The sequence below is a fragment of the Ambystoma mexicanum genome, chromosome 6p, assembly GCF_040938575.1.
Source record: "Ambystoma mexicanum isolate Mex_15411 chromosome 6p, UKY_AmexF1_1, whole genome shotgun sequence".
NCBI classification, from domain to species: domain Eukaryota; kingdom Metazoa; phylum Chordata; class Amphibia; order Caudata; family Ambystomatidae; genus Ambystoma; species Ambystoma mexicanum.
The window spans coordinates 9,762,215-9,788,154 of NC_090935.1; the positions used below are offsets into that span (position 1 = coordinate 9,762,215).

Sequence of the window (25,940 nt, forward strand, 5' to 3'; positions counted from 1 at the left end):
TCACTCATGGGGATCATGCCGAGTGGCCCGGCACTGCTCATCCCGCTCCACAGGGATGACTATGTCCATATCGCAAGTGAGGTGGCACTCGCTCTTGAAGAGCAAATCCTCTCACTGGCCCTGATTATTTCTCTGCTGCAGCCAGATCCGCTCTGCTGAGGAGCTGGGTGCCTAACAGGACCATGGGCCATTACCTCACACAATTTCACTCCGCTTTCAGCTCCCGCAAGGAGCCACCAGGGGTCGTCTCTTGAGCTAGCCCAGGATCCTCGTCGCCAACTTGTTATGATTGATCAATGATACTCACACAGCTTGAGTATAAAGACAAAGGTTCATTTATTTCTAGCTCAAGGATTAACGACCCCCAGCCAGGGAAACAGCATTCAACTGACTCAACATGGAATCTAGAACATGGTAATGATTCTCATTCCACAACCTGAACCCTGGCATAGATGTATATAGCAACAGTAACACGGAAACAATAATATTCTAAGGGCCTCATTAAAATCATAGCAGTCCGGGAACCACGGTACCGGTAAGCATGCCGGTACCGTAGTTCCCGGACCGCCATACTACGATCCGTCCTCGTGGGTGCTTGTCAGCCCGCCAGGTCTGATCTAACGGACAGAGCAGCACCTGCAAGCACAGCATGTCGGATGCACCGGCCCTGTTCTTAACGGTGCCGGTGCATCCGACCTCCCCATTCCCATTCAGGCCTAAGCGGCCAAATGGGAATGGGGAGCATTTTTTTTCCGGTGCCCAGAAAAGGGCAATTACCGGGTCCGGCCAGGCAATAATGACCCAGTAATTGCCCTTTTCTGGGCGCTGGAAAAAAATTAATACTGGTGGCAGCCGTGCCTGTACTACAGGCATGGCTACCGCCAACCTCGTAATGAGTCCCTATGACTATGTTTATGTTGTGCTCTCACAGAAAATTAAGTAGACACTTCTAACACTCTGTCTCCACACGTTCTTCTGAAAACAACTCCTCATCTGTTAACTGTATCAGCTTGCATCGCTCTGCCACTGCAATTATTTCCCTCCATGCTCTCCCTTGGTCATATGTTGCATGTACTGCAACACAATCCTCTCTTGCCACAACTGCCTCGATGTCTATAGACACAATTGTTCCCTCCTTCTCATTCAAGGGTGTCTCTGGTCAGAACAGGTATTCACCTGGCATCCTCCATACCTTCCCCGCTATGCCTGGCATCCATGCAAGGTCTACGTCTGTCCCCTACTGGAACATCTCTGGGTCTGATGGCACCCCCCTCTGTACTGTGTTCCCGCAATACGCTTCAACAATCTGATCTACATTTAGCATATGCATTCCTGGTGTGGAGCATACTATGCCCTTGCGTGTGAATGAGATGGTCATGTTTAGTCTGCTCATTATGTTGTGTCCCAATATGTCTACAGGTGCTTGTTGGAGTAGGGCAAGGATAAAGGTACGTCTTGATCTCCTATGGATAAGGAAATGTTATCAGTAAAAGGAACCACTTTCGAGCCCCAGAGAATTCTTGAGTGTTCATGGCATCGCCTGACAGCACAAATTTGCCTTCCCGAATACATAACCTTGTCGCCGGAGTGTCAACAAGAAAGGAAAACGTTTTGTCACCTATCACCACCCATATGCGAGGCTCCTCCACAAGACTGGGTGTGACCGACAGGATGGGACACAACAAGTTAATCTGTGGACTGTCCTATTGAGTGTACAATCCGTTCCCTGTGTAAGGGTTGTTTGCCACTATGGTGACCCCTCCCAACCTTCTAGTCAGTACCGTTGCCACTGTGTCCATGGGTTCTTGGGTGTGACGGTCCTGTATTTGTGCTAACTGTTGTGCTGCTTGCAAAAATTGGGGTAGTGGTGCTGTCGTCTGTGATGCTGTCATGGGCGCTGTCATGACGCAGCACCCATGCGCCTGTCCTTGTTGCTGCGTGTCCTGGGCATAATAGTCATCCTATCCTCCTTGGTAGTCCTGCTGCCCCTGATCTCCCCACCCTTGTTGCATCCCCCTAATTCTGCATGCTCTGGAAATGTGTCCTAGCTGCCCGCAGGTCCAGCACGGGGGTTGTTCCCTCCCTTGCCCTGGGAACCCTCCCACAAATCCTCCTGGTCCCTGTGGCATCTGTTGGTTATATCCCTGAAACCCCCCTGGGTGTTGATGTGATTGCGGTCCAAAACCATGCCCCCTCTGGAAACCCCCCTCTCCCTTGATAACCCTGTTGGTACCCACCCCTTCCCATGTACCCTCCTCCCATGGGCAGTGCAAATTGTTGCATGGGGTGGTACGGTTACTGTGGTTGGTACTGTTGCTGTGTTGTCCGTCCTGGTGTCTATGGAGTGGGGCTCATTTTTACTGCCCCTTCCAGTGTGCATTTTGACAATTTCTTTTGAACTAATTTTGCCTCATCTGTTTTTCTCTCTTCTGCTTTTTGTTTGACCTTCCCTGCCATAGCCTACAATTATGCACTATGGTGAGCTGTATTTCTGGCCAACCCTTTGCTTCCATCCCCACCAATTTTCTCAACATTTTCTTTACTGGGTAATCTTTGCATCAAGATGTAATAAAAGATTGCTATCATTTTGTCCCGTGGCTCTCGAGTTGCAGGGCGCCAAAGTTCTTGAATTGCTTGAATATAATGAACAGGATCTTCGTCGTCACGCATCTTGCGTGACGTAATAGGCCCTAAGTCTGTTATGTCGGGCTATTTTGTTTGCAGTGCTTGCCATACTGCTGCTACAGTGACTCATCGTGGGCTGTATTTTGTATAGTTATCCCGGGGAACCCTGCCCTCTTCCATATGTCATCAGCTGCGTCACCCAATATTGAAACTAGCAGTCCCTTGATGCCACCCACTGCTAACCTGTGCCCTGCTGTCAGCTTCTCCATTTCATAGATCCATTTCCCTGCTCCCGCACTTAATCAGGGTAATCTACACTTAACATTTTCCATGTCTGTATTCTTCCAGGGCACGTATTGGGGTCTTGTCCCTCCCCTCTCTAATAGGGGCTTTTGTGAATATGCTGCCCTTTCTTCTGGGGTTCTCCTGTACTGTCTAATTTGGATAGGCCCCCTTTCATCCTCAATCTCTGTGCATATGTCTGTGTGTGTGTACTAGGCTGCGCACTCGTCTTTTCTCATCATGTGCGCTGGACAGTCGCCCTCTGGAGTGTGCCAGTGTAGCTTCCTCCCTCCTTCGCCCTTGGAGATCCCTTAATCTGTTGATGCATGCGCGTGGAGTGTCACCCCCATCAGTGGTGTGTTGCGCTTGTTTGTCTGTGTCCTGATCCCCTCCCCTTTGTCCCTGGGACCTGCACCAGTGCCCTTGTATTATCAAAACTGGACTATTGCAATGCCCTCTTCGTAGGAGCTAGCAAATAAGTTACTAACAAAATACAGACGCTACAAAACAACGCTCTCAGAGCAGCGCTCAGCATCCCCAAGAGAGAACGCATCTCCAACATTAGGAGAGCCCATAACTGGCTCAACACAACAGATAAAATCCTGCTCAAAGTAGCCTCACTAACACACAAATGCCTCAACAACTCTGCCCCCCGCTATTTAGTCGATAGAATAAGTAAACACACCTCCAACAGACCTACTAGAACATCCAACGCTAATTTTCTCACAGTTCCCAGATTCAAACGCACCAAAATGGGTGGCAACAGCTTCCAGGTGAAAGCAGCACAACACTGGAACTCCCTACCACCTTCTCTAAGAACACCCCAAACCTACACACACTTTAGACGTAACTACATACACTGGATAAAGAACAATGACTGCTAATTCCTTTCATCCCACCTCACCGCTACCTACCTGTAAATATGTATATTTGTAAATCCGTAAACTTTTGCCTTTTTCATGACTGCTACAATCATCTATTATCCACTGTATTTACTGTATTGTATCCATAAAACCATTGTAATTAATGTACTGCATTGTAACATGTAACCAAGCTGCGAATAACCTTGTTGCTCCTGCGCCCTCATACCCTCGGGTCTGGTGCGCAATACAAATGAATAAACTAAACTAAACTAAACTGCACTCCCATGATGTCCCTTCACCCATTCTCGTGAGGTAGAGTTTGTTGTGCCCCCCTCTTTCGTCATCACTTTGTCGTCATTGTCGGACCCTTCATCCATGTTTATACAGAACCCTTATGAAAGTTTAGTTTTCGCATGATTGTGCTGGAGTTATGCTCTAGATTAAGATTGATGTCTGTCAATTTACACTTGTTTTCGCCTTCTCCTACCCCTAGGCGTTCATTGCCACTTCCTGCCGAACCTTCCCTATATATAGCTATGCTGCCTCAGAACCTTCCCTGTGTATAGCTATGCTGTCCCAGAACCTTCCCTGTGTATAGCTATGCTGTCCCAGAACCTTCCCTGTGTATATCTATGCTGTCTCAGAACCTTTCCTATGTATATCTATGCTGTCCCAGAACCTTCCCTATGTATAGCTATGCTGTCCCAGAACCTTCCCTATGTATATCTATGCTGTCTCAGAACCTTCCCTGTGTATAGCTATGCTGTCTCAGAACCTTCCCTGTGTATATCTATGCTGTCTCAGAACCTTCCCTGTGTATATCTATGCTGTCTCAGAACCTTCCCTATGTATATCTATGCTGTCTCAGAACCTTCCCTATGTATAGCTATGCTGTCTCAGAACCTTCCCTGTGTATATCTATGCTGTCTCAGAACCTTCCCTATGTATATCTATGCTGTCTCAGAACCATCCCTATGTATAGCTATGCTGTCTCAGAACCTTCCTATGTATATCTATGCTGTCTCAGAACCTTCCCTATGTATAGCTATGCTGTCTCAGAACCTTCCCTGTGTATAGCTGTGCTGTCTCAGAACCTTCCCTATGTATATCTATGCTGTCTCAGAACCTTCCTATGTATATCTATGCTGTCCCAGAACCTTCCCTATGTATAGCTATGCTGTCCCAGAACCTTCCCTATGTATATCTATGCTGTCTCAGAACCTTCCCTGTGTATAGCTATGCTGTCTCAGAACCTTCCCTGTGTATATCTATGCTGTCTCAGAACCTTCCCTGTGTATATCTATGCTGTCTCAGAACCTTCCCTGTGTATATCTATGCTGTCTCAGAACCTTCCCTATGTATAGCTATGCTGTCTCAGAACCTTCCCTGTGTATATCTATGCTGTCTCAGAACCTTCCCTATGTATATCTATGCTGTCTCAGAACCTTCCTATGTATATCTATGCTGCCTCAGAACCTTCCCTATGTATAGCTATGCTGTCTCAGAACCTTCCCTGTGTATAGCTATGCTGTCTCAGAACCTTCCTATGTATATCTATGCTGTCTCAAAACCTTCCCTATGTATAGCTATGCTGTCTCAGAACCTTCCCTGTGTATAGCTGTGCTGTCTCAGAACCTTCCCTATGTATAGCTATGCTGTCTCAGAACCTTCCCTATGTATAGCTATGCTGTCTCAGAACCTTCCCTATGTATAGCTATGCTGTCTCAGAACCTTCCCTATGTATAGCTATGCTGTCTCAGAACCTTCCCTATGTATAGCTATGCTGTCCCAGAACCTTCCCTATGTATATCTATGCTGTCTCAGAACCTTCCCTATGTATAGCTATGCTATCTCAGAACCTTCCCTGTGTATATCTATGCTGTCTCAGAACCTTCCCTATGCATATCTATGCTGTCTCAGAACCTTCCCTATGTATAGCTATGCTGTCTCAGAACCTTCCCTATGTATATCTATGCTGTCTCAGAACCTTCCCTATGTATAGCTATGCTGTCTCAGCACCGTCCCTATGTATAGCTATGCTGTCCCAGAACCTTCCCTATGTATATCTATGCTGTCTCAGAACCTTCCCTATGTATAGCTATGCTGTCTCAGAACCTTCCCTGTGTATATCTATGCTGTCTCAGAACCTTCCCTATGTATATCTATGCTGTCTCAGAACATTCCCTATGTATAGCTATGCTGCCTCAGAACCTTCCCTGTGTATATCTATGCTGTCTCAGAACCTTCCCTATGTATAGCTATGCTGTCTCAGAACCTTCCCTATGTATATCTATGCTGTCTCAGAACCTTCCCTATGTATAGCCGTGCTGTCTCAGAACCTTCCCTGTGTATATCTATGCTGTCTCAGAACCTTCCCTATGTATAGCTATGCTGTCTCAGAACCTTCCCTGTGTATATCTATGCTGTCTCAGAACCTTCCCTGTGTATAGCTGTGCTGTCTCAGAACCTTCCCTGTGTATAGCTATGCTGTCTCAGAACCTTCCCTATGTATATCTATGCTGTCTCAGAACCTTCCCTATGTATAGCTATGCTGTCTCAGAACCTTCCCTGTGTATAGCTATGCTGTCTCAGAACCTTCCCTATGTATATCTATGCTGTCTCAGAACCTTCCCTGTGTATAGCTATGCTGTCTCAGAACCTTCCCTATGTATATCTATGCTGTCTCAGAACCTTCCCTATGTATAGCTATGCTGTCTCAGAACCTTCCCTGTGTATATCTATGCGGTCTCAGAACCTTCCCTATGTATAGCTGTGCTGTCTCAGAACCTTCCCTGTGTATAGCTGTGCTGTCTCAGAACCTTCCCTATGTATAGCTATGCTGTCTCAGAACCTTCCCTATGTATAGCTATGCTGTCTCAGAACCTTCCCTATGTATAGCTATGCTGTCTCAGAACCTTCCCTATGTATAGCTATGCTGTCTCAGAACCTTCCCTATGTATATATATGCTGTCTCAGAACCTTCCCTGTGTATAGCTGTGCTGTCTCAGAACCTTCCCTGTGTATAGCTGTGCTGTCTCAGAACCTTCCCTATGTATAGCTATGCTGTCTCAGAACCTTCCCTATGTATAGCTATGCTGTCTCAGAACCTTCCCTATGTATATATATGCTGTCTCAGAACCTTCCCTATGTATAGCTATGCTTTCTCAGAACCTTCCCTATGTATATCTATGCTGTCTCAGAACCTTCCCTATGTATATCTATGCTGTCTCAGAACCTTCCCTATGTATAGCTATGCTGTCTCAGAACCGTCCCTATGTATATCTATGCTGTCTCAGAACCTTCCCTATGTGTATCTATGCTGTATCAGAACCTTCCCTATGTATAGCTATGCTGTCTCAGAACCTTCCCTATGTATATCTATGCTGTCTCAGAACCTTCCCTATGTATATCTATGCTGTCTCAGAACCTTCCCTATGTATAGCTATGCTGTCTCAGAACCGTCCCTATGTATATCTATGCTGTCTCAGAACCTTCCCTATGTATATCTATGCTGTCTCATTCCCTTTGCCTCTCCTCATCTCGTCTTTTCCTGTCCAACTGTAGTGCAATCTGTTCACTTACCCGCTTTATTGCTCGCGCATCCTCATCCTCCCGTTCCCATTCCCTTATCAACCTCTCCAACTGGAACTTCTTAACCCGCCACTCTTCATACTTATGTGTTTCTGCTGTAATATTTTCCTCCTCCATGCTGCCATAACTGCCTCTTTCTCGTCGTTCCCCCTCTTCTCCCACTCGTCCTTCTTCTTCTCTATCTGTTCCCTCTCTATTTTCTCCTTGTGTTCCCTCTCAATTATCTCCAATTCCTTCTCCCTTCTCTGCTTCATGTCCTCACGTTCTAGTCTTGCTTCTTTGTCCCTCTGTCTTTGCTCCACCTCCTCCCCCTGTGTTGCCCAGTCACGCTTTCCCGGTTCCAATTCCAAGACCTCTCTTGCTTTAATTGCCCCTTCGGCTACCCCTGTTGTCTTCCCCTTTAATTTCAGGAGGATTTGTGCGGCTATACCTTCCTCCACCCCTTTTCCCTCAATTTCTGATTTTGCGGGCCGCAGCCTCTCCTCATCTAGTTGGGTGCTGCTCTTGGCCTGCCCTGTACCTCACTGTTGTTCGTCTTTGGTATAGGGTGGTGGTTTATACATTGGGTTTGAATACCCTTCTGCTGCCTTTAGTTCCCTCAATGGATATATTCCCTGTTCATCATCTTGGTCATCGGATATTACACTAGGCGGGGCTGGAGGAGGCACGAAAGGGTCATATCTCTCCTCCTGTACCTGCTGCTGGCTCATCATCCATGGCCTCTCTCCCGCCCCCTCCTGAAACATGAGGCAAAGTTCGAAAATGGACATGCAGTTTGCTAGTTTCTTCCCCTTGTATGTGCTCTGTAAGTGTGTCAGTAGTGATTGCAGCATATTCTTGGAGAAGCTACCGTTAGGCGGTCATGGCCTTGCTATTTTACCTTCAGTGCCTTTTGACCTCTGTATACTATATTTTACGATCTTGGCTTTGTATGGTGGCAGGGTTTTGCACAGATGTTGTATTGGCGTTACTCCCCCCACCATTCTGCTATACATAGGATGCATCATTCTATTACCGGACCTCTAATCAAGGATTTTGATACTCTGCTGTCAATGGAGAAAAGTTACAATGCAATGGTTATAACCTTCACCACACCAAAGGCTCGGCATTTTACATGGCGTACTCCATGTACAGCCCCTCCTTCACCAGCGCTGCCGTTCTCTGGCACATCACCTCAATCCTGCGCATGCGCCTTCTGCGCACCGCCACTGGTTCACCTCTCTTCCAATCCCAAATTCACAATGCTGGCTCCTCACCGTCGCAACACTTCGTCCTATGCATCGATTTATGGGTGACGTCACCAAGCAAACGTTTGAACAGGTAGGTAGACAATTCATGCAGACATAGAACAATGAACCGTTGCTTCAATTCCCCACAAAACCCCACAGCTGTCTTCCCACCTATTCAGGGTAGAGTATTTTATTTCTTGTGACTAACTGAACCCGTTGCGTCACCTAATGTGTGAAACATCTCTCTCCAGGAGACTTAACCAGCTAATAGACCTTCTACAATCTAGGATAGCTCCAGCTTACCCTTAAGGGGATACCGTCATCTATGCTCCAAACTAAAACGTCCAACTCAGAGGTACACTTCATTTACATACTTCTATAATCCAAGCCTATCAAGTATATAGTCCCGGTTTACTACAGGAACCTTTTACCTCGAAGACTGAACGTTCCGTAGATATGGAAAAAGGACTTCTACATCAGCTCCGGTCCATACTCAAAATGCACCTACTACTAATACTGTTTAAGTAGTACACAATGGTATTCATGACAATCAACACCTTCCTCCTCCTGCACATATATTGCCCGCCCTCACACCTTTCATTGCTGATAGTCTGGACTAATACTTACGGTCCGTGTTCATGGTCACTGCTCAGCTGCTGGCTCCATGTCAACCGTTCGCCTCGCCTTTTCCTGTCTGCCTTGGACCCTACGCTGATCGCGGGAGGGATAATTTTCAAAACGGCTCCTGACGAAATTTCTCTGGTTGTGCTTTTCCGGTTCTTCTCGCAATACCTGCAAGGGTCCCACAGGCGTTCAGGTCCAGCGGCGAAGTAGGCAGTTTCTTACCAGGCTTTTCTATGAACCATCACCTCTGCTACCAACTTGTTAGATTGGTCTCCTAGGCAAGCAGGGTGGGTTGCTAGGAGTCCGCGGGTGCTGAACTCATGGAAGGCCTAACTCCTTCCCTTAACCCAAAAGGAACGCAAATCCAGACAAGTAGCAAGTTCAACTGAGGTTTATTACAGCCAACAAACCAACAGGGCTCAAATTCACGGAGGCAAATCCAGGCACATCTCGACGAACTCTGGCTCACAGGCCAGTTTTGATAGCATATTACATCATACGTGCGTCACACTCTGGGCCCCTCTCTAGAAACCAATCTCCACTCTGGGTTGGCTATTGAGTGGGAGTTCCCCTATAGTAGCCTCTACAGAGGTTTGTGGATTGGACAGTACTATGTCAGGTGTTAGGCCTGGACCATTCCCAAAAACTGTTACTCACTAATTGTTACAATTTGTGGACCTAATGATTGGTCAGTGGCCCCAGCTACCCACCCCTAGGGTCATGAATTGTGATTGACTGAGTTGTGAGCTCCCAGGCCTGGGACAATACCAATTCCCAGCTCGGAGTGCACCTGTTAATGGTGATATGTACACCTGTGTCTGCATTATAACCGTGTGTAGACCATCATTGCCGCGAGAGTGCTCCTCCTCCCAGCGCATAACGGTAGCTCAAGTGTAACGACTTTGTAGCGACCATTGTCCGGTCCGTGAGACGGTTGCCCTTCCCAGCCACCAGATGTTGGCACATCGTCAGCTTGGCCGGATCACGTGTTTGGAGAGTGTGTTTGTAAGCTCTGAAGCTCCAAATTATTCTGTATTCGAGAGAATTATGCATCTCTGCCATGTTGGTGATACTTCAGTTCAGGGTGAAGGATGTCCCTTGCAACAAGGCGACCTTGGCAGCAGCTTCGTTCCAGAGGCGGTAGTTCTGCTTGCACAGCATTCAGCGTGGCTTCAGGTTTTCTAAGACGGTTGTGGCCAACTATGATTTCCTACGCCATGGTCTGGCTTCTACTGTGTGCGCCTTCCCATACTATCCATAGGTTAGTGTGTTGTGGCTATGGCAGGTCCCTGGAGTGCTCCTACCATTCCATAGGGTTATTTGCATATAAGCATCTGCAAGCACTCACATGTGATCTTCTTGCTTCTTGTGTTTCTCCGTTGCTGCGGCAAGCTAGTGGCAAAATAATAAAGGTGCCAACAGTAGGTGATTGTCACTGTCCTCTAACTCATAGAACAGTACACACGTGTTCTTTGTATATTTGGGTGTGTGGGTGTCCTGACTGTGCAGATAGCACGTGTGCTTCATGTCTGATGCTGCTATGTCATGTGGTCTCTAACGACTTGAAGCATGGCTTCTCAGCGTTTTAGTCGATTCTGTCCATATAGCTGTCTCTGGTTTCATCTTGTGTATCTTCATCCACTTCAGGTAATGTTGGTACTGCTCCAGGGTTGTAAGGTCAGCTAAGAGGGTATTTCTCATGGTAATTATCCATTGTGGGAGCAGTGGGGATTGGTGTGAGCTCATACGATCGGCAGCCATTTGTCTTTGGTGCCTTTTCCAGTTGGAGTGTCTTCCGGGACGGGGGGCATATTCCGACCTTCCCTCTTCAGTGAGGGACTAAGTCACAGATGTCACCTCAGGGTGTTAAGGGGGGGCAGGGAAGGGATTATCAGGGGAGAGCTGCCTCAGAAGAGGGATGGCTGACATAATGACCTGTCCTCTGGCCATGAAGGCAAGAAGATCAAGGAAAGACGGTGTGAGGAGGGACATTATTGCAGTCAGCTGTCTCGTGAGGCTACTCTCCCTATGGGCCTTACTCTCTCACTTGACTCCGTATGGATGTGCTCCCCTATTAAGCCCCGCTGATGTTCCCTTTCCTGCCCCCCTTAACACTCAGAGGTGTGACGGTGAAAAGGTGAGAATTGCATAGTAGTAATAGGGTGTTGCAAAGTGGGGAAATGAAGCCATGGGGAAGTGGGCCATGATGAGAAGTGGGAGAAGGGCATACAAATGGGGAGAAATGGTTTCCTGACTGTCTGACGCAAGACCAACTTCTAAAGTGGATTACGATTTGAGCAAAACAAGGAACTCAATGAGTGGAAGCCTGATTTGCTGGTCAGGCTTGGTACCTGGAGGCAGCAGGGGTATAGGCATGAGGAAAGGACCTTGCATGGGTCAGTTGTGTAAACGCCAGGAGATTTGATTCTAGTCGTAGGTGTTATGGTAGAAAGGTGCAGAGCTAGTTCCTGAATGTCCAGCTTGTAAGAGTTCTTCTAAATGCTGGGAGATTGGATTCTAGTCATAGGTGTGATGGTAGAAAGGTGCAGAGCTAGTTCCTGAATGTCCAGCTTGTAAGAGTTCTTATAAATGCTGGGAGATTGGATTCTAGTTATAAGTGTGATGTAAGTCTAGGTGATTTAAATGGCCTATGGTCCTCATCCAAGGGATGGGAAGTATCAATGTGTCTAGTTATGGATGAGGTTGTGTGATTAGCAGGGGCTGAAGTCTAGGGGATTTAAATGGCCTCGAGTCCTCATCCAAGGGAAGTGAAGTATCAGTGTGTCTAGGTATGGGTGAGGTTGTATGCTTAGCAGGAGGCTGAATTCTAGGTGAATTAAATGGCCTAGGGTCCTCATCAAAGGGAAGGGAAGTATCAGTGTGTCCAGTTATGGGTGAGGTTGTATGCTTAGCAGGAGGCTGAATTCTAGGTGAATTAAATGTACTAGGGTCCTCCTCCAAAGCAAGGGAAGTATCAGTGTGTCCAGTTATGGGTGAGGTTGTATGATTAGCAGGGGCTGAAGTATAGGGGATTTAAATCGCTTAGGGTCCTCATCCAAGGGAAGGGAAGTATCAGTGTGTCTGGGTATGGGTGAGGTTGTATGAATAGCAGGGCCTGAAGTCTAGGTGATTTAAATGGTCTAGGGTCCTCATCCAAAGAAAGATATCTTTTAGATAATCTGTCAGAGAATCAAAGAAATTCAGACACCCCGTGGTCTGTTCAAATCTCTCCCCTGGCCATGTCCCTGTGTTAGGAGTCCCAGTGAGTCAATACACTGCCTTGTACGCGTACTGAACAGGGCTTGTGCGACTATGTAATGAGTAAGACAAAGAGGAGGAGGCGTGTACATACCCCTGTGACATAGTAGAGGGGATGCCCGAATCCCAGTACAATGGGGGTCAGTTTGTTTAGGTGTTTATGATGTTTCTCCCTTAATTAAGGGTGAGTTTTAACTACTGACATGTGTTCTGATGTGTCCAAAATGTGTGAAGATTTAGGAGGAGGAGCCCCATGAGAAGTCGAAGACTTTGAACCATGTGCTGCACACAGAGACAGAAGCGTAACGGGTTGGGAAGGGGAAGGTTCCCCAGGTTTCATAGTCGATTTTGACGTACCTGTAGGTGCAATCAGCTTCCTTGATGGTACCGTCGAGTATTGCCCTTGGGTTTTGTGTTTGGCCTTTGTGTGAGTGTGTGTGCCTCTGTAGCCAGTGGGTGTGACCCCGTAGCAGTGCGTTCAGCAAGACTAGTGAGGCTGTGGAAAGATGTGCGGGAGTCTAAAGACTCCAATACAGTGTGTTCGGCATCTGAGCTGGAGCTGTGGCTGCTGGATTGGTTCTCGTCCAACGCTACAGCGGCGGTGGGGGAATGGGAGTCGGCATGCATGGCGTAGGCCGCCCACTGCTTAGTGCGCCATTCTTTAAGCGTTATAGGCTTAAAAAGTCAACAAACCTTGAAACACTGTTCATCGTGGTCACAAGGCAAACAGTTGTTAAACTCTCTGTGAGTGTCCCTCTAACGTCCTGTTACAAGAAGGGCAACATTTAAACAGAGTTCGCCCATTATCAGATATAAAGAAAAGAGCAGCCAGACAAATGAAAGTAGAGGGAAGGTCATGCTTTATTGATTATCCTGGAAATTCCACTAGAGATCAAGAGCCTGTAGGGTTTATTGATTATCCTGGAAATTCCACTAGAGATCAAGGGCCTGTAGGGTTTATTGATTATCCTGGACACTCCATTAGAGATCAAGGGCCTGCATGCTTTACCGATTATCCTGTAAACTTCATTAGAGATCAAGGGCCTGCATGCTTTATTGATTATCCTGGAAACTCCATTAGAGATAAAGGGCCTGCATGCTTTATTGATTATCCTGGAAACTACACTAGAGATAAAGCGCCTGCACGCTTTATTGATTATCCTGCAAACTCCACTAGAGATCAAGGGCCTGCATGCTTTATTGATTATCCTGGAAACTCCATTAGAGATCAAGGGCCTGCACGCTTTATTGATTATCCTGTAAACTTCATTAGAGATCAAGTGCCTGCACGCTTTATTGATTATCCTGGAAACTCCATTAGAGATAAATGGCCTGCATGTTTTATTGATTATCCTGTAAACCCCATTAGAGATCAAGGGCCTGCACGCTTTATTGATTATCCTGTAAACTTCATTAGAGATCAAGGGCCTGCACGCTTTATTGAGTATCCTGGAAACTCCATTAGAGATGAAGGGCCTGCACGCTTTATTGATTATCCTGTAAACTTCATTAGAGATCAAGGGCCTGCATGCTTTATTGATTATCCTGGAAACTCCATTAGAGATCAAGGGCCTGCATGCTTTATTGATTATCCTGTAAACCCTATTAGAGATCAAGGGCCTGCATGCTTTATTGATTATCCTGGAAACTCCATTAGAGATGAAGGGCCTGCACGCTTTATTGATTATCCTGTAAACTTCATTAGAGATCAAGGGCCTGCATGCTTTATTGATTATCCTGCAAACTCCACTAGAGATCAAGGGCCTGCACGGTTTATTGATTATCCTGGAAACTCCATTAGAGATCAAGGGCCTGCATGCTTTATTGATTATCCTGTAAACTTCATTAGAGATCAAGGGCCTGCACGCTTTATTGATTATCCTGGAAACTCCACTAGAGATCAAGGGCCTGCACGGTTTATTGATTATCCTGGAAACTCCATTAGAGATCAAGGGCCTGCATGCTTTATTGATTATCCTGTAAACCCCATTAGAGATCAAGGGCCAAATGCTTTATTGATTATCCTGGAAACTCCATTAGAGATCAAGGCCCTGCACACTTCATTGATTATCCTGGAAACTCCATTAGAGATCAAGGGCCTGCATGCTTTATTGATTATCCTGTAAACTTCATTAGAGATCAAGGGCCTGCACGCTTTATTGATTATCCTGGAAACTCCATTAGAGATCAAGGGCCTGCATGCTTTATTGATTATCCTGTAAACTTCATTAGAGATCAAGGGCCTGCACGCTTTATTGATTATCCTGGAAACTCCATTAGAGATCAAGGGCCTGCATGCTTTATTGATTATCCTGGAAACTCCATTAGAGATAAAGGGCCTGCACGGTTTATTGATTATCCTGGAAACTCCATTAGAGATCAAGGGCCTGCACGCTTTATTGATTATCCTGGAAACTCCATTAGAGATCAAGGGCCTGCATGCTTTATTGATTATCCTGGAAACTCCATTAGAGATAAAGGGCCTGCACGGTTTATTGATTATCCTGGAAACTCCATTAGAGATCAAGGGCCTGCACGCTTTATTGATTATCCTGGAAACTCCATTAGAGATCAAGGGCCTGCATGCTTTACTGATTATCCTGTAAACTCCATTAGAGATCAAGGGCCTGCATGCTTTATTGATTATCCTGGAAACTCCATTAGAGATAAAGGGCCTGCACGGTTTATTGATTATCCTGGAAACTCCATTAGAGATCAAGGGCCTGCATGCTTTATTGATTATCCTGTAAACCCCATTAGAGATCAAGGGCCTGCATGCTTTATTGATTATCCTGGAAACTCCATTAGAGATCAAGGGCCTGCATGCTTTATTGATTATCCTGGAAACTCCATTAGAGATCAAGGGCCTGCATGCTTTATTGATTATCCTGGAAACTCCATTAGAGATAAAGGGCCTGCAAGCTTTATTGATTATCCTGGAAACTACACTAGAGATAAAGTGCCTGCATGCTTTATTGATTATCCTGGAAACTACACTAGAGATAAAGGGCCTGCATGCTTTACTGATTATCCTGGAAACTACACTAGAGATCAAGGCCCTGCATGCTTTATTGATTATCCTGGAAACTCCACTAGAGATCAAGGGCCTGCATGTTTTACTGATTATCCTGGAAACTCCATTAGAGATCAAGGGCCTGCACGCTTTATTGATTATCCTGGAAACTCCACTAGAGATCAAGGGCCTGCATGCTTTATTGATTATCCTGGAAACTCCATTAGAGATCAAGGGCCTGCACGCTTTATTGATTATCCTGGAAACTCCATTAGAGATCAAGGGCCTGCATGCTTTATTGATTATCCTGGAAACTCCATTAAAGATAAAGGGCCTGCACGGTTTATTGATTATCCTGGAAACTCCATTAGAGATCAAGGGCCTGCACGCTTTATTGATTATCCTGGAAACTCCATTAGAGATCAAGGGCCTGCACGCTTTATTGATTATCCTGTAAACTTCATTAGAGATCAAGGGCCTGCACGCTTTATTGATTATCCTGGAAACTCCATTAGAGATCAAGGGCCTGCACGCTTTATTGATTATCCTGGAAACTTCATTAGAGATCAAGGGCCTGCACGCTTTACTGATTATCCTGTAAACTCCATTAGAGATCAAGGGCCTGCATGCTTTATTGATTATCCTGGAAACTCCATTAGAGATAAAGGGCCTGCACGGTTTATTGATTATCCTGGAAACTCCATTAGAGATCAAGGGCCTGCATGCTTTATTGATTATCCTGTAAACCCCATTAGAGATCAAGGGCCTGCATGCTTTATTGATTATCCTGGAAACTCCATTAGAGATCAAGGGCCTGCATGCTTTATTGATTATCCTGGAAACTCCATTAGAGATCAAGGGCCTGCATGCTTTATTGATTATCCTGGAAACTCCATTAGAGATAAAGGGCCTGCAAGCTTTATTGATTATCCTGGAAACTACACTAGAGATAAAGTGCCTGCATGCTTTATTGATTATCCTGTAAACCCCATTAGAGATCTAGGGCCTGCACACTTTATTGATTATCCTGTAAAATGGAATAAAGAGGAGAGTTATGTTGGGGCGTGTTCAGCATGATGGATTCTGTTTTATCCTGTGAGTTGAATTACAGGAATGGGTTGTGCGACACAGGACAGATTGAAAGACTACAGGACAGTGTGAATACTTTGCATCTGGATTAGATTTCATTGAAGCAGTACTTTGTTTTGGCCACAGGTCATTTAAAAGAATCAAGGATTTAGCATCACAGCACAACACAGAATATTATACACCCCTAATCAAATTATACACAACAAGCAAAAATGTTTTTTTTAAATGAATTGAAACGATTAGGAGGTACACACAGGTACAAACACTGGGCTTGTTATGGCGCATTTCTGAACACTAGTGCATGATGAGTTTGAAGCAAAGCATTCTTTCAAAAGGTCATGGTCTCTGTTAGAGGAGACCCATCATCCCAGGTGCATTGTTTTTTATTGTGGCCAGAGATCAGAGAGGGTGGCCAGGTAACCAGTGCAATTTAAGTCAGGAATTCAGCAAGGGAGGGGAGGAGAGAAAGCAGAAGCAAAGAGGAAGGATTTGAGGTGCTTCCGGAACCACAGATGGTTCTCCTCAAGTTTCAGGGAGGCAGGAAGGCTGTTCCAGAGAGAGGCCCCTGCCGAAGAGAGTGATCTGCCACCAACTCGTTGCTTGGAGAAGCGGCTGACCCTGAGGGAGTTGGAGGGAGATGAGCGAAGAGCTCGAGAAGGAAGATATTTAGTAAGAGAGAGTTGAAGGTATTGAGGTCCCAGACCCCAGAAGGCCTTGTGGACAATGCAGAGGGTTTTGAACTTAATCCTCGCAGCCACTGGGAGCCAGTGCAGAGATTTCAGTCCTTGAGAGATACGATCCCTAGGCTTGAGGCCAAGGACAAGTCTCGCAGTCCTGTTATGGATAAGTTGCAGAGGGCGGAGAGTGGAGGCAGGCAGATTTAGATAGAGGCTGTTACAGTAGTCCAGCTTGGAGAGGACCAGGGCTCTGGAGACGGTGAGCTTCTGGGGGAAGGAGAGGAAAGGAAGAATACCTCTAAGGAGGTGCAGCTGGTAGTGTGACTTCTTAGAGACGTCAGAGATGTGAAGGGAGAAGGAGAGTGCAGAGTTGAAGATGACCCTGAGGTTTTTAGCCTTGCAGGTGGGAGTGGGAAGAGGGCCAAGAGAGGCCGGCCAGAGAGTTGCAGGGAAGGAGGGAGTGGGTGTGCTGATGAGTAGAATCTCAGTCTTACTGGCATTAAGGCAGAGGTTGTTGGTGGCACACCATTCCTGGATGGCAGACAGACAGTCAGCGATGAGGGGAGGAGAGGAGGAGGCCGAGGGTAGCCTGAAAATGAGCTGGGTATCATCCGCATAGCACTGAAAGTTGGGACAGAAAGCGGCAATGCAGTTGGCAAGGAGTGCCAGGTATTGGTTGAACAGCCAGGGAGAGAGGTTAGACCCCTGGGGGACACCACAGGTAGAGAAAAAGATGTCGGAGAGGAAAGACCCAAGTTGGACCTGGGAGGGTCAGTCGGAGAGGAAAGAAGTCAGCCACGCCAGAGCCTGACCAGTGATACCCAGGTTATCACGGAGACTGTTGAGCAGAATGGCATGGTTGACAGTGTCAAAGGCAGAAGACAGATCAACCAAGATAAGAACGCAAGGGGTGTTAGAGTCGAGGTTGGAGAGAAGGTCTTCACGGATGTTCAGGAGAGCAGTTTCCGTGCTTCTGGCAGCTCTGAAGCCAGACTGATGGTCATGAAGACAACCAACAGATTAAGTGTGGAGATTGAGCTGGGAGATGGCCATTTTCTCCAGGAGCTTTCCCAGGAAGGGAGTGATGGAGATTGGGCGATAGTTAGCCAGGCAGGAGGGGTCAACATGTTGATGGCCGCCCTGCCCCCCATAAGCATGATGGTGCCCCCCCTGCCCAAGTGAGTTGTTTATGTTCCCCCTGCCCCCATGAGCATGTTGATGTTCCTCCTGCCCCCCATGAGCAAGTTGATATCCCCCCTGCCCTCATGAGCATGTTGATGTCCCTCCTGCCCCCCATGAGCAAGTTGGGGTCCCCCTGAGCATGTTGATGTCTTCCTGCCCCCATGAGCATGTTGATGTCCCCCCTGCCCTCATGAGCATGTTGATGTCCCTCCTGCCCCCATGAGCATGTTGATGTCTCCTTGCCCCATGACCATCTTGATGTCCCCCCTGCCCTCATGAGCATGTTGATGTCCCCCCTGCCCTCATGAGCATGTTGATGTCCCTCCTGCCCCCCATGAGCAAGTTGATATCCCCCCTGCTCCCCATGAGCATGTTGATATCCCCCCTGCCCTCATGAGCATGTTGATGTCCCTCCTGCCCCCCGTGAGCATGTTGATGTCCCCCTGCCCCCATGGGCATGTTGATGTCCCCCTGCCTCCATGAGCATGTTGATGTCCCCCCTGTCCCCCATGAGCATGTTGATATCCCCCCTGCCCTCATTAGCATGTTGATATCCCCCCTGCCCTCATGAGCATGTTGATATCCCCCCTGCCCTCATGAGCATGTTGATATCCCACTGCCCACATGAGCATGTTGATAGAACATGTTGATGTCTCCCCTGCCCCCATGTTGATGTCCCCCCTAGCCCCCATAAACATATTGATGTCCCCTCTGCGCCCCGTGAGCATGTCGAAGTCCCCCGTACCCCCCATGAGCATGTTGATGTCTCCCTGCCCCCGTGAGCATTTTGATGTCCCCCCTGCCCCTGTGAGCATGTTGATGTCCCCCTGCCCCTGTGAGCATGTTGATGTCTCCCCTGCCCCCATGTCAATGTCCCCCCTGCCCACTGTGAGCATGTTGATGTCCCCCTGCCCCCTGTGAGCATGTTGATGTCTCCCCTGCCCCCATGTCGATGTCCCCCCTGCCCACTGTGAGCATGTTGATGTCCCCCCTGCCCCCTGTGAGTATGTTGATGTCCCCCTGCCCCCCATGAGCATGATGGTGTCCCCCTTGCCCCCGTGAGCATGTTGATGTCCCCCTGCCCCCTGTGAGCATGTTGATGTCCCCCTGCCCCCGTGAGCATGATGGTATCCCCTGCCCTACCCTTTTCCCCCCCTTATCTTTTCGTTGATGTCCCCTCCCTCCTCTTTCAGCCTTTCTTACTCTTTCCCTCCCTCCCGTTCCACTGCCCCGTCCCCTGCTAAGCCTGGCACTACCCTCAATTGCTGTTAGGCATAGTAATTGTAGCTGCCTGTTTTTCCGCAGCCACTCTCCCCTCTCCTTCCCCTTCCTGTCTGTCTTGCATCTACCTCCCCCTCTCACCACCCCTGTTTTATGGCCATCAGCACTTACTCCTATCATCTGTCTCTCGACCTCTGATAATAGCTTGTCTGCCTCCCCTTTTCCCTCCTTGTTCTTTTCATGTCTGTTCCTCTCCTCCTCCCTCTCTCCACACCCCCTCCTCATCCCCCTTCCCTCCTCGTGTTCTTCATGCACTACAACAATTGTCATTAGACATAGTAATGTTACAGCTAGTTTGTCTCATTTCTTTCCTCCCCCCTTTCTCCTTTATTGTTTTCCCGCACCTGCACTATCAGAAATGTCATCAGGCTTATTATGATAGTTATGTTTCAAGGACTTCTAAGAATGTAATGGTATTCTCCCATGTTCACTCTCTCCTTGAAGCGCTTTGAAACACATTGTGTATCGGCGCTATACAAATAAACAATCCATCAATCAATATCAAGATTGGATTGCAACTATTGGTAAATTCCATTTGTATCCCTCACTTGATCATCTCCCATTTGATCATAAGATGCTCGGAGCCCTGGACCCTTTTCATATCTCCAGCCAAATCTACTAGTCATGGTTTTCTAAGATTTCAGCTGCATTTATGTAAAACAAAACAAATCTTAGCAAGATACGGGGTCATTAGCTGGTTGTTAATATTAGCCAGCTAACTTAGACAGATGTGATGTAGATTTTACTGCTACCAAGAGACCGGCCATGGGATGGCCTCTGATAGGAAGTTTGGCGGGAATTAAAGCAATCTGGTGATGATCCCAAACTGGTGGAATAGATAACCAAACTTCCTGCAAGGCTAGGATGTCAAAATCCAGAATGTAATTATTCTTGCCATTCGTGAGGTGTTTATAACCTCTTGTGTTCCATGATGTGAGTTTCAAATGGGTGGTAGAATGACTGTCAGAGAGCTCATTTTTATTTGTAAATGACCTTTCATTTCGATCTTGGAATTGTCGATTTATGTGAGATCAATCTTGACGATATGTAATTGTGGAGTTTTCCCTAATTTAGGAGGAGATGTTGCTTTAAGTGTATGATTCCTGAAGCGTATACTGCGATCCTCCTCGTTTAGGTAGCAGAAAGCCCAATTAAAACAATTGCGATTGCGCCTGCCACAGCATGTTCATGACTATTCCATTTACTATCCAAAGTTGTACAATCGACGTGTCCTGTTCATGAATAAACTCAACTTCTTCAATATCCTTTGAACATGAATCTTCCAGTAGAGGTATTTCCGCAAAGATATTCAAGACACTGGTGCGATTGAAATCGTAAAACGGAAAAGGGTGGTTTCTACACTGCAGCAATAGATGATGTAAATTACTATTGTGGGTTTCTTTAAGCTGCTGTGGACCTTCATCAATAGATGGTGACAGAATTTTAAACGTGTCTTTTGTTTTATTTATTTATTTACTTATTTATTTATTTTGCATTTGTAAAGCGCACTGTAGCCCTCGGGCATTAAGGCGCATTGAGACGGCTTAGGGAGGCTTGATTCAGGGTTACAAGAATGCGGCCCCAGCAGAGACTTGAAGACAGAGAATAGTTACGGTTAACAACGGACATTTTCATGAGTTACATTGCCACAATCAAGTTACATAATGCAAAGCTAAAATGGAATGGTTGGATTGGATAAGAACAAATGACAGCGCAATCGCTAATAAGCTATTATTCCATCTGCCACCAATTTGCAACAAACTAAAGCAGCCTATGGACTATTGTCTGAAATATCCGAACAAAAGTCTTATGAGAACCCTTCTTAAAGCCCGCGTAAATGTTCTCCCGACACAAGAAGTTCTGGCAATTCGGACCGCATCCAAGGAAAAATCCTGCAGACTTTGTAAAGACCCAAAAACAATAGAAACTATTAAACATCTTCTGATGGCATGCCCTTCGATTAATCACGAAAGAGAAGCCTTCCTTGGCCACATAGTCAAATCATCTTCCTATGTCATCGATCACAATGTATGGTGGAACCGTTTGATCACGGGTGCTAAAACAAACTGGCTAATAGCGGCCTCCATGCTAATAGACATTGCCTTGGAAAAAATCCGGCAAAACCATGAATTCGAAACCTTCGACCAACACGACGTTGTCGTTTGTTGAACATTCTTCTTACATAGGAGATGGTAGACTATTTTTCTTCAGTTGATGACAAAGAAGGAAAGTTCCTCTTCTTCCACTTTTGTAAAAATCTAATTTTGATTAAATACAAAAAAAAAAAAAAATAATAATGCAGAGCAACGGTTGTTTTAGACAAAGAGTCTAGTTTTGATGGCCTCCTGAAGTTTTCATGGGAGTCAATTCCCCTGATGGACGGGGGAAGGGAGTTCCACAGCGTGGCTGCCATGTTGGGGAAGCTTGAACTGCCCGCTTTCACTCTGCGGGTGGAAGGTAAAAGGATTCTGTTGGTATAGGCCACTCTGGTGGGCCTAATAGGAGTGTGCAGGCTGATTCTTTGAGCTAGGTAAGGTGGAGCGCGACCATGCAGGCATTTGTGCACCAGGGCGAGAGTTTTAAAAGTAATTCTCTCCTTGACGGGCAGCCAGTGGACCTTTCTTCTGGCCTCAGAGATGTGGTCACGTCTGGAGATGCCGGTTGCGGCCCTGAGGGCATTATTCTGAGCTAGTTGTAGTTTGACCAAGTGTTTTTGGGAGGTGCCTACTAGGAGGGCATTGCAGTAGTCCAACTTTGACCCAATTATTTCCTTAGCTATGGTGAGGCAATTGGGTTGGGAAAGGTAAGGTCTGGCTGCATTGAGGAGTTTAGAGTGGTACGCTGCAGAGGATGCAATTGCGTTGACCTGTCTCTTCATGGATAGGTCAGGTTCAATGTAGACGCCCAACGTCTTGATAGCTTTGGACACAGCGATAGGGATATTAGCAACTGTGAAGGACTGGTATTGTTCATCTAATTTCGACAAAGTGGAGGGGGCCCCAATCAGCAGGAGTTCAGTTTTCTCGCTGTTGAGGCAAAGCCAGTTTTTGGCCATTCATGATTGGATTGTGGAGTAGATGACATTGAGGGTTTTGAGGTCAGATATATAGTCACCAGAGAGAGGGATCAGCACCTGGGTGTTATCAGCTTAATTTGTCTATGAGATGCCCAGAGCGTCAAGAATTTTGAATAGTGGTCTCGTGAATAGATTGTAGAGTGTGGGTGCTATGCACGATCCCTGTGGGACCCCACACTTGATGAGGCTGGGGTTGGCGCATGAGGATTCTGAGAAAACCTTCATGACTCTGTCCTGCAGGAAGTAGGTTATCCAGGCACAGGCCCTCGGGGAGAAGTTGGCTGTGGTGGAGAGGTGGTGGCAAAGGGTCTTGTGGTCCACCAGGTCAAAGGCAGCGGAGAGGTCGAGGAGTAGGAGCAATGCAGGTGTGCCCGCGTCTCTAAGGTCATCCATATGATTTTTTAGGTCGAGCAGAGCTGTTTCCGTGCCATGTCTTGGCCCGAAACCGGACTGCCGAAGACCTAGGAGGTGGTTGTCTTCAATACATTTCTGAACTTGCAGGTAAGCTGCTTTGTCAAGAATTTTGAGCAGGAAAGGCACCGTAGTTTAGTTTTAAAGGAACAACTTGTTTATTCAGTTGTTAATTGCAGGTAAGTATTTGGCGGTCTTTGTTGGCCTCAGATTGTGCAAAATAATGTTGTATGGATTGCGCTATCTGACTACACCTTTGCTCCAAGGTCATAAATGTGCCCTTAGCAAAGTCAAAGACAGAGTCAAAACCTTGAGTTCTAACAGGTTGAGATTTGGGCGCATTAAATAGAGAGTTTGTCAGGCATATGAGTGGGGATCGTGATAGGATTGCCATTATATTGCTGATCACTAATCTCCACTAAGGCCTCTAAGGGTTCATATAATCAGTGTTTTATAGCTACAGCTTGAATGGTTGATTTTGCAGTGTTTTCTGAAGATAATTTGGCATACTTTTTAGCAACCGCACTGCTTGCTAATGAGACCCTAGGTGGTCAGTCAAAATGTCGAAAAAAAAAGTCGAATGACAATAATGTCGAAAAATAAATGTCGAAAAAATAAAAGTCGAATTGCCTCTTTTTTAATTATATATTTATTTTGGGGTCCGGGATTAAAAAAAAATAGGTAAAACCAAAAAAAAAAAAAAAAAAGGGGGGGGTTGGAGGGGAACGCCCCATTTCGAATAAAAAACGTCATTAAAAAAATTCGACATTCGACTTTTTTGTTTTCGACTTTTTCACTATAAACCGAGACCCTACTCCTCAGCAGATGTACATTTTGAATAATAGACCATGCACTCTTTGGTCTCTGTACTTGAGATGATTTTATATTTTTGGATTTCTTATTCAAGGCGTTCTTAATAATGAAGAGATTAAGCATGTACTATAACATTTTCAAAAGACCTGAACAAACGTGTTAATTAGCAACACCAAAACATTGTGAAAGCATAAAAAAGAGAAACAAAAATCACATTAAAAGTGACTTACTAAATAAGAGGGCGCTCCCGCCTCCCAACGACCAGCAGACAGCAAGACAGAACACTTAGCAAAAACACTTGACAAATGCGCGCCAATGTTACGATATTTCAACAAAAACCCATTGCTCACAGAATACAATTCATATTGGTTTTGCAAATATTCAAGTACTTACACTTCTGTAAAGCTTTGACTCTTGGTAAGAGGTCCTTCCTGGGGATTCTCTCTAGTATGTTAGCAGTGATCTGTAATGCAGATTGGTCATAGTGGGAGCGCATTAATTCAATGGTGTCCATATGGTCTGCCTTTTCAAGAGACCCTCTGGGGACCTTTGATTTTCCAACAGTTACTGGAAAAGATTCCAGGTGGAACTTGAATTTCTTGAAATCCTTTTCTGTTAGTTCTTCTAATAAATCCAGGAGAGCCTCGTTGGGTTCTTGTGGAGCTTCTTTTGGATCCATCCCAATTCAGAAAACACATAAACTGTAAAGAGAAATGCAAGCGTTCAGCGCTCTTTGCACATCAATATATTCATATTATACATTTACTGTGGGGCTTTGCAAGGTGCCACAATGTACACACACCATCATTTCTGAGGGCCAAAGCAATAGGAATGTGTCAAAGTGCAGCACATCAGTTGTGGGTCAGTGCTACTTCCAAGGAGAGAGAACCCATAAAACTTCAGTTTTGTTCAAAGTAAAAACATGGATCTGGTCACAGGATCTGAGGTCCTTCTGAATCACTCGGCCAGATTCCTGAAACTATGAATCTGCATTGCAAAGGGTTCTAACAAACAGCACATGTACAGGATAAATACATGTCAAAAGTAGGGACCCCTGGGCAGAACTTTGGACGGCCACAATGGGTGCCCATTTTGGTGAAAGGTTTCCAAATACTAACACTGCCTATTGAGCACAACATGGAGGCACAACACACAACCACACACCAAATGCCCAATACACCACAAATAATGCATGCCACACAAACACCCCCACAAACAAAACTGCACAACCTGAATTAAACACCATTCAAAGTCAAATGCACTATCCCACACTACAACATACATGTACCAAACAGAACACACTGGAAAACAACCAAACATCAATCTTTAAAAAAAAGCGCTGTGAAAGAGTTGCATTGTATGATCACCCAGGTTTAGCAACAAGAGAAGCCTGCAAGCGGCATGAAAAGGTATCCTGAGGTGGTACAAGGCAGGTATTCACATTCCCCAAAGTAATGTGTGCCCCTGGGGCAGGAGAAGGTGCTGCACAGCCTACCGACTATTTGTGGAGGTTTGTTACCAGGACCTCCCATTAACCATTAATTGAGTGGCATTTTACTAAAGGTTTGAGGAGGTCCATGAGCCTCAGACTGTGCAGCGCGGCGGCCATCATTATTGTAATGGAGGAAGTGGCGTGGAACGAACAATCATGACTGGCAGCACACAAGAGTCCATAAGGCTGTGGGAGCATGAAGTAGGCCACCCTCTGAGGCGCAAGTGTGCCAGTCACATGCTAAGCATTGTGTTATGAAGGTGGGTTTAGCTGCCTGAGAACAGAACAGTAGTAACGTGAACACGCAGTGTGTAGGAAAGTGCTGCTGTTTAACGAAAAGATCCACAAGCATTTTACTGAGATTGCATGGTCCCTAGCCATGTGACCCAAGGATGTACTGACCTTGCATGGACCCATAACCCTGTGACCGCAGG

The 25,940-nt window shown here is 46.2% G+C and overlaps 1 protein-coding gene across 4 annotated transcripts in view; it reads right to left on the minus strand.

Moving 5' to 3' along the window:
* LOC138511129 (NACHT, LRR and PYD domains-containing protein 3-like) overlaps nucleotides 1-25,940 on the minus strand; it is a 1,063,058-nt gene that overhangs the window by 1,022,449 nt on the left and 14,669 nt on the right. For all 4 annotated transcript variants that reach the window (XR_011280574.1, XM_069626613.1, XM_069626614.1 and 1 more), the window contains exon 2: nucleotides 24,408-24,715. Coding sequence is in view for 3 of the 4 variants with exons in the window: in XM_069626613.1 (XP_069482714.1) it covers nucleotides 24,408-24,693 (286 nt within the window). In the remaining variant the exon portion in view is untranslated. The remainder of the gene's footprint in view (nucleotides 1-24,407; nucleotides 24,716-25,940) is intronic.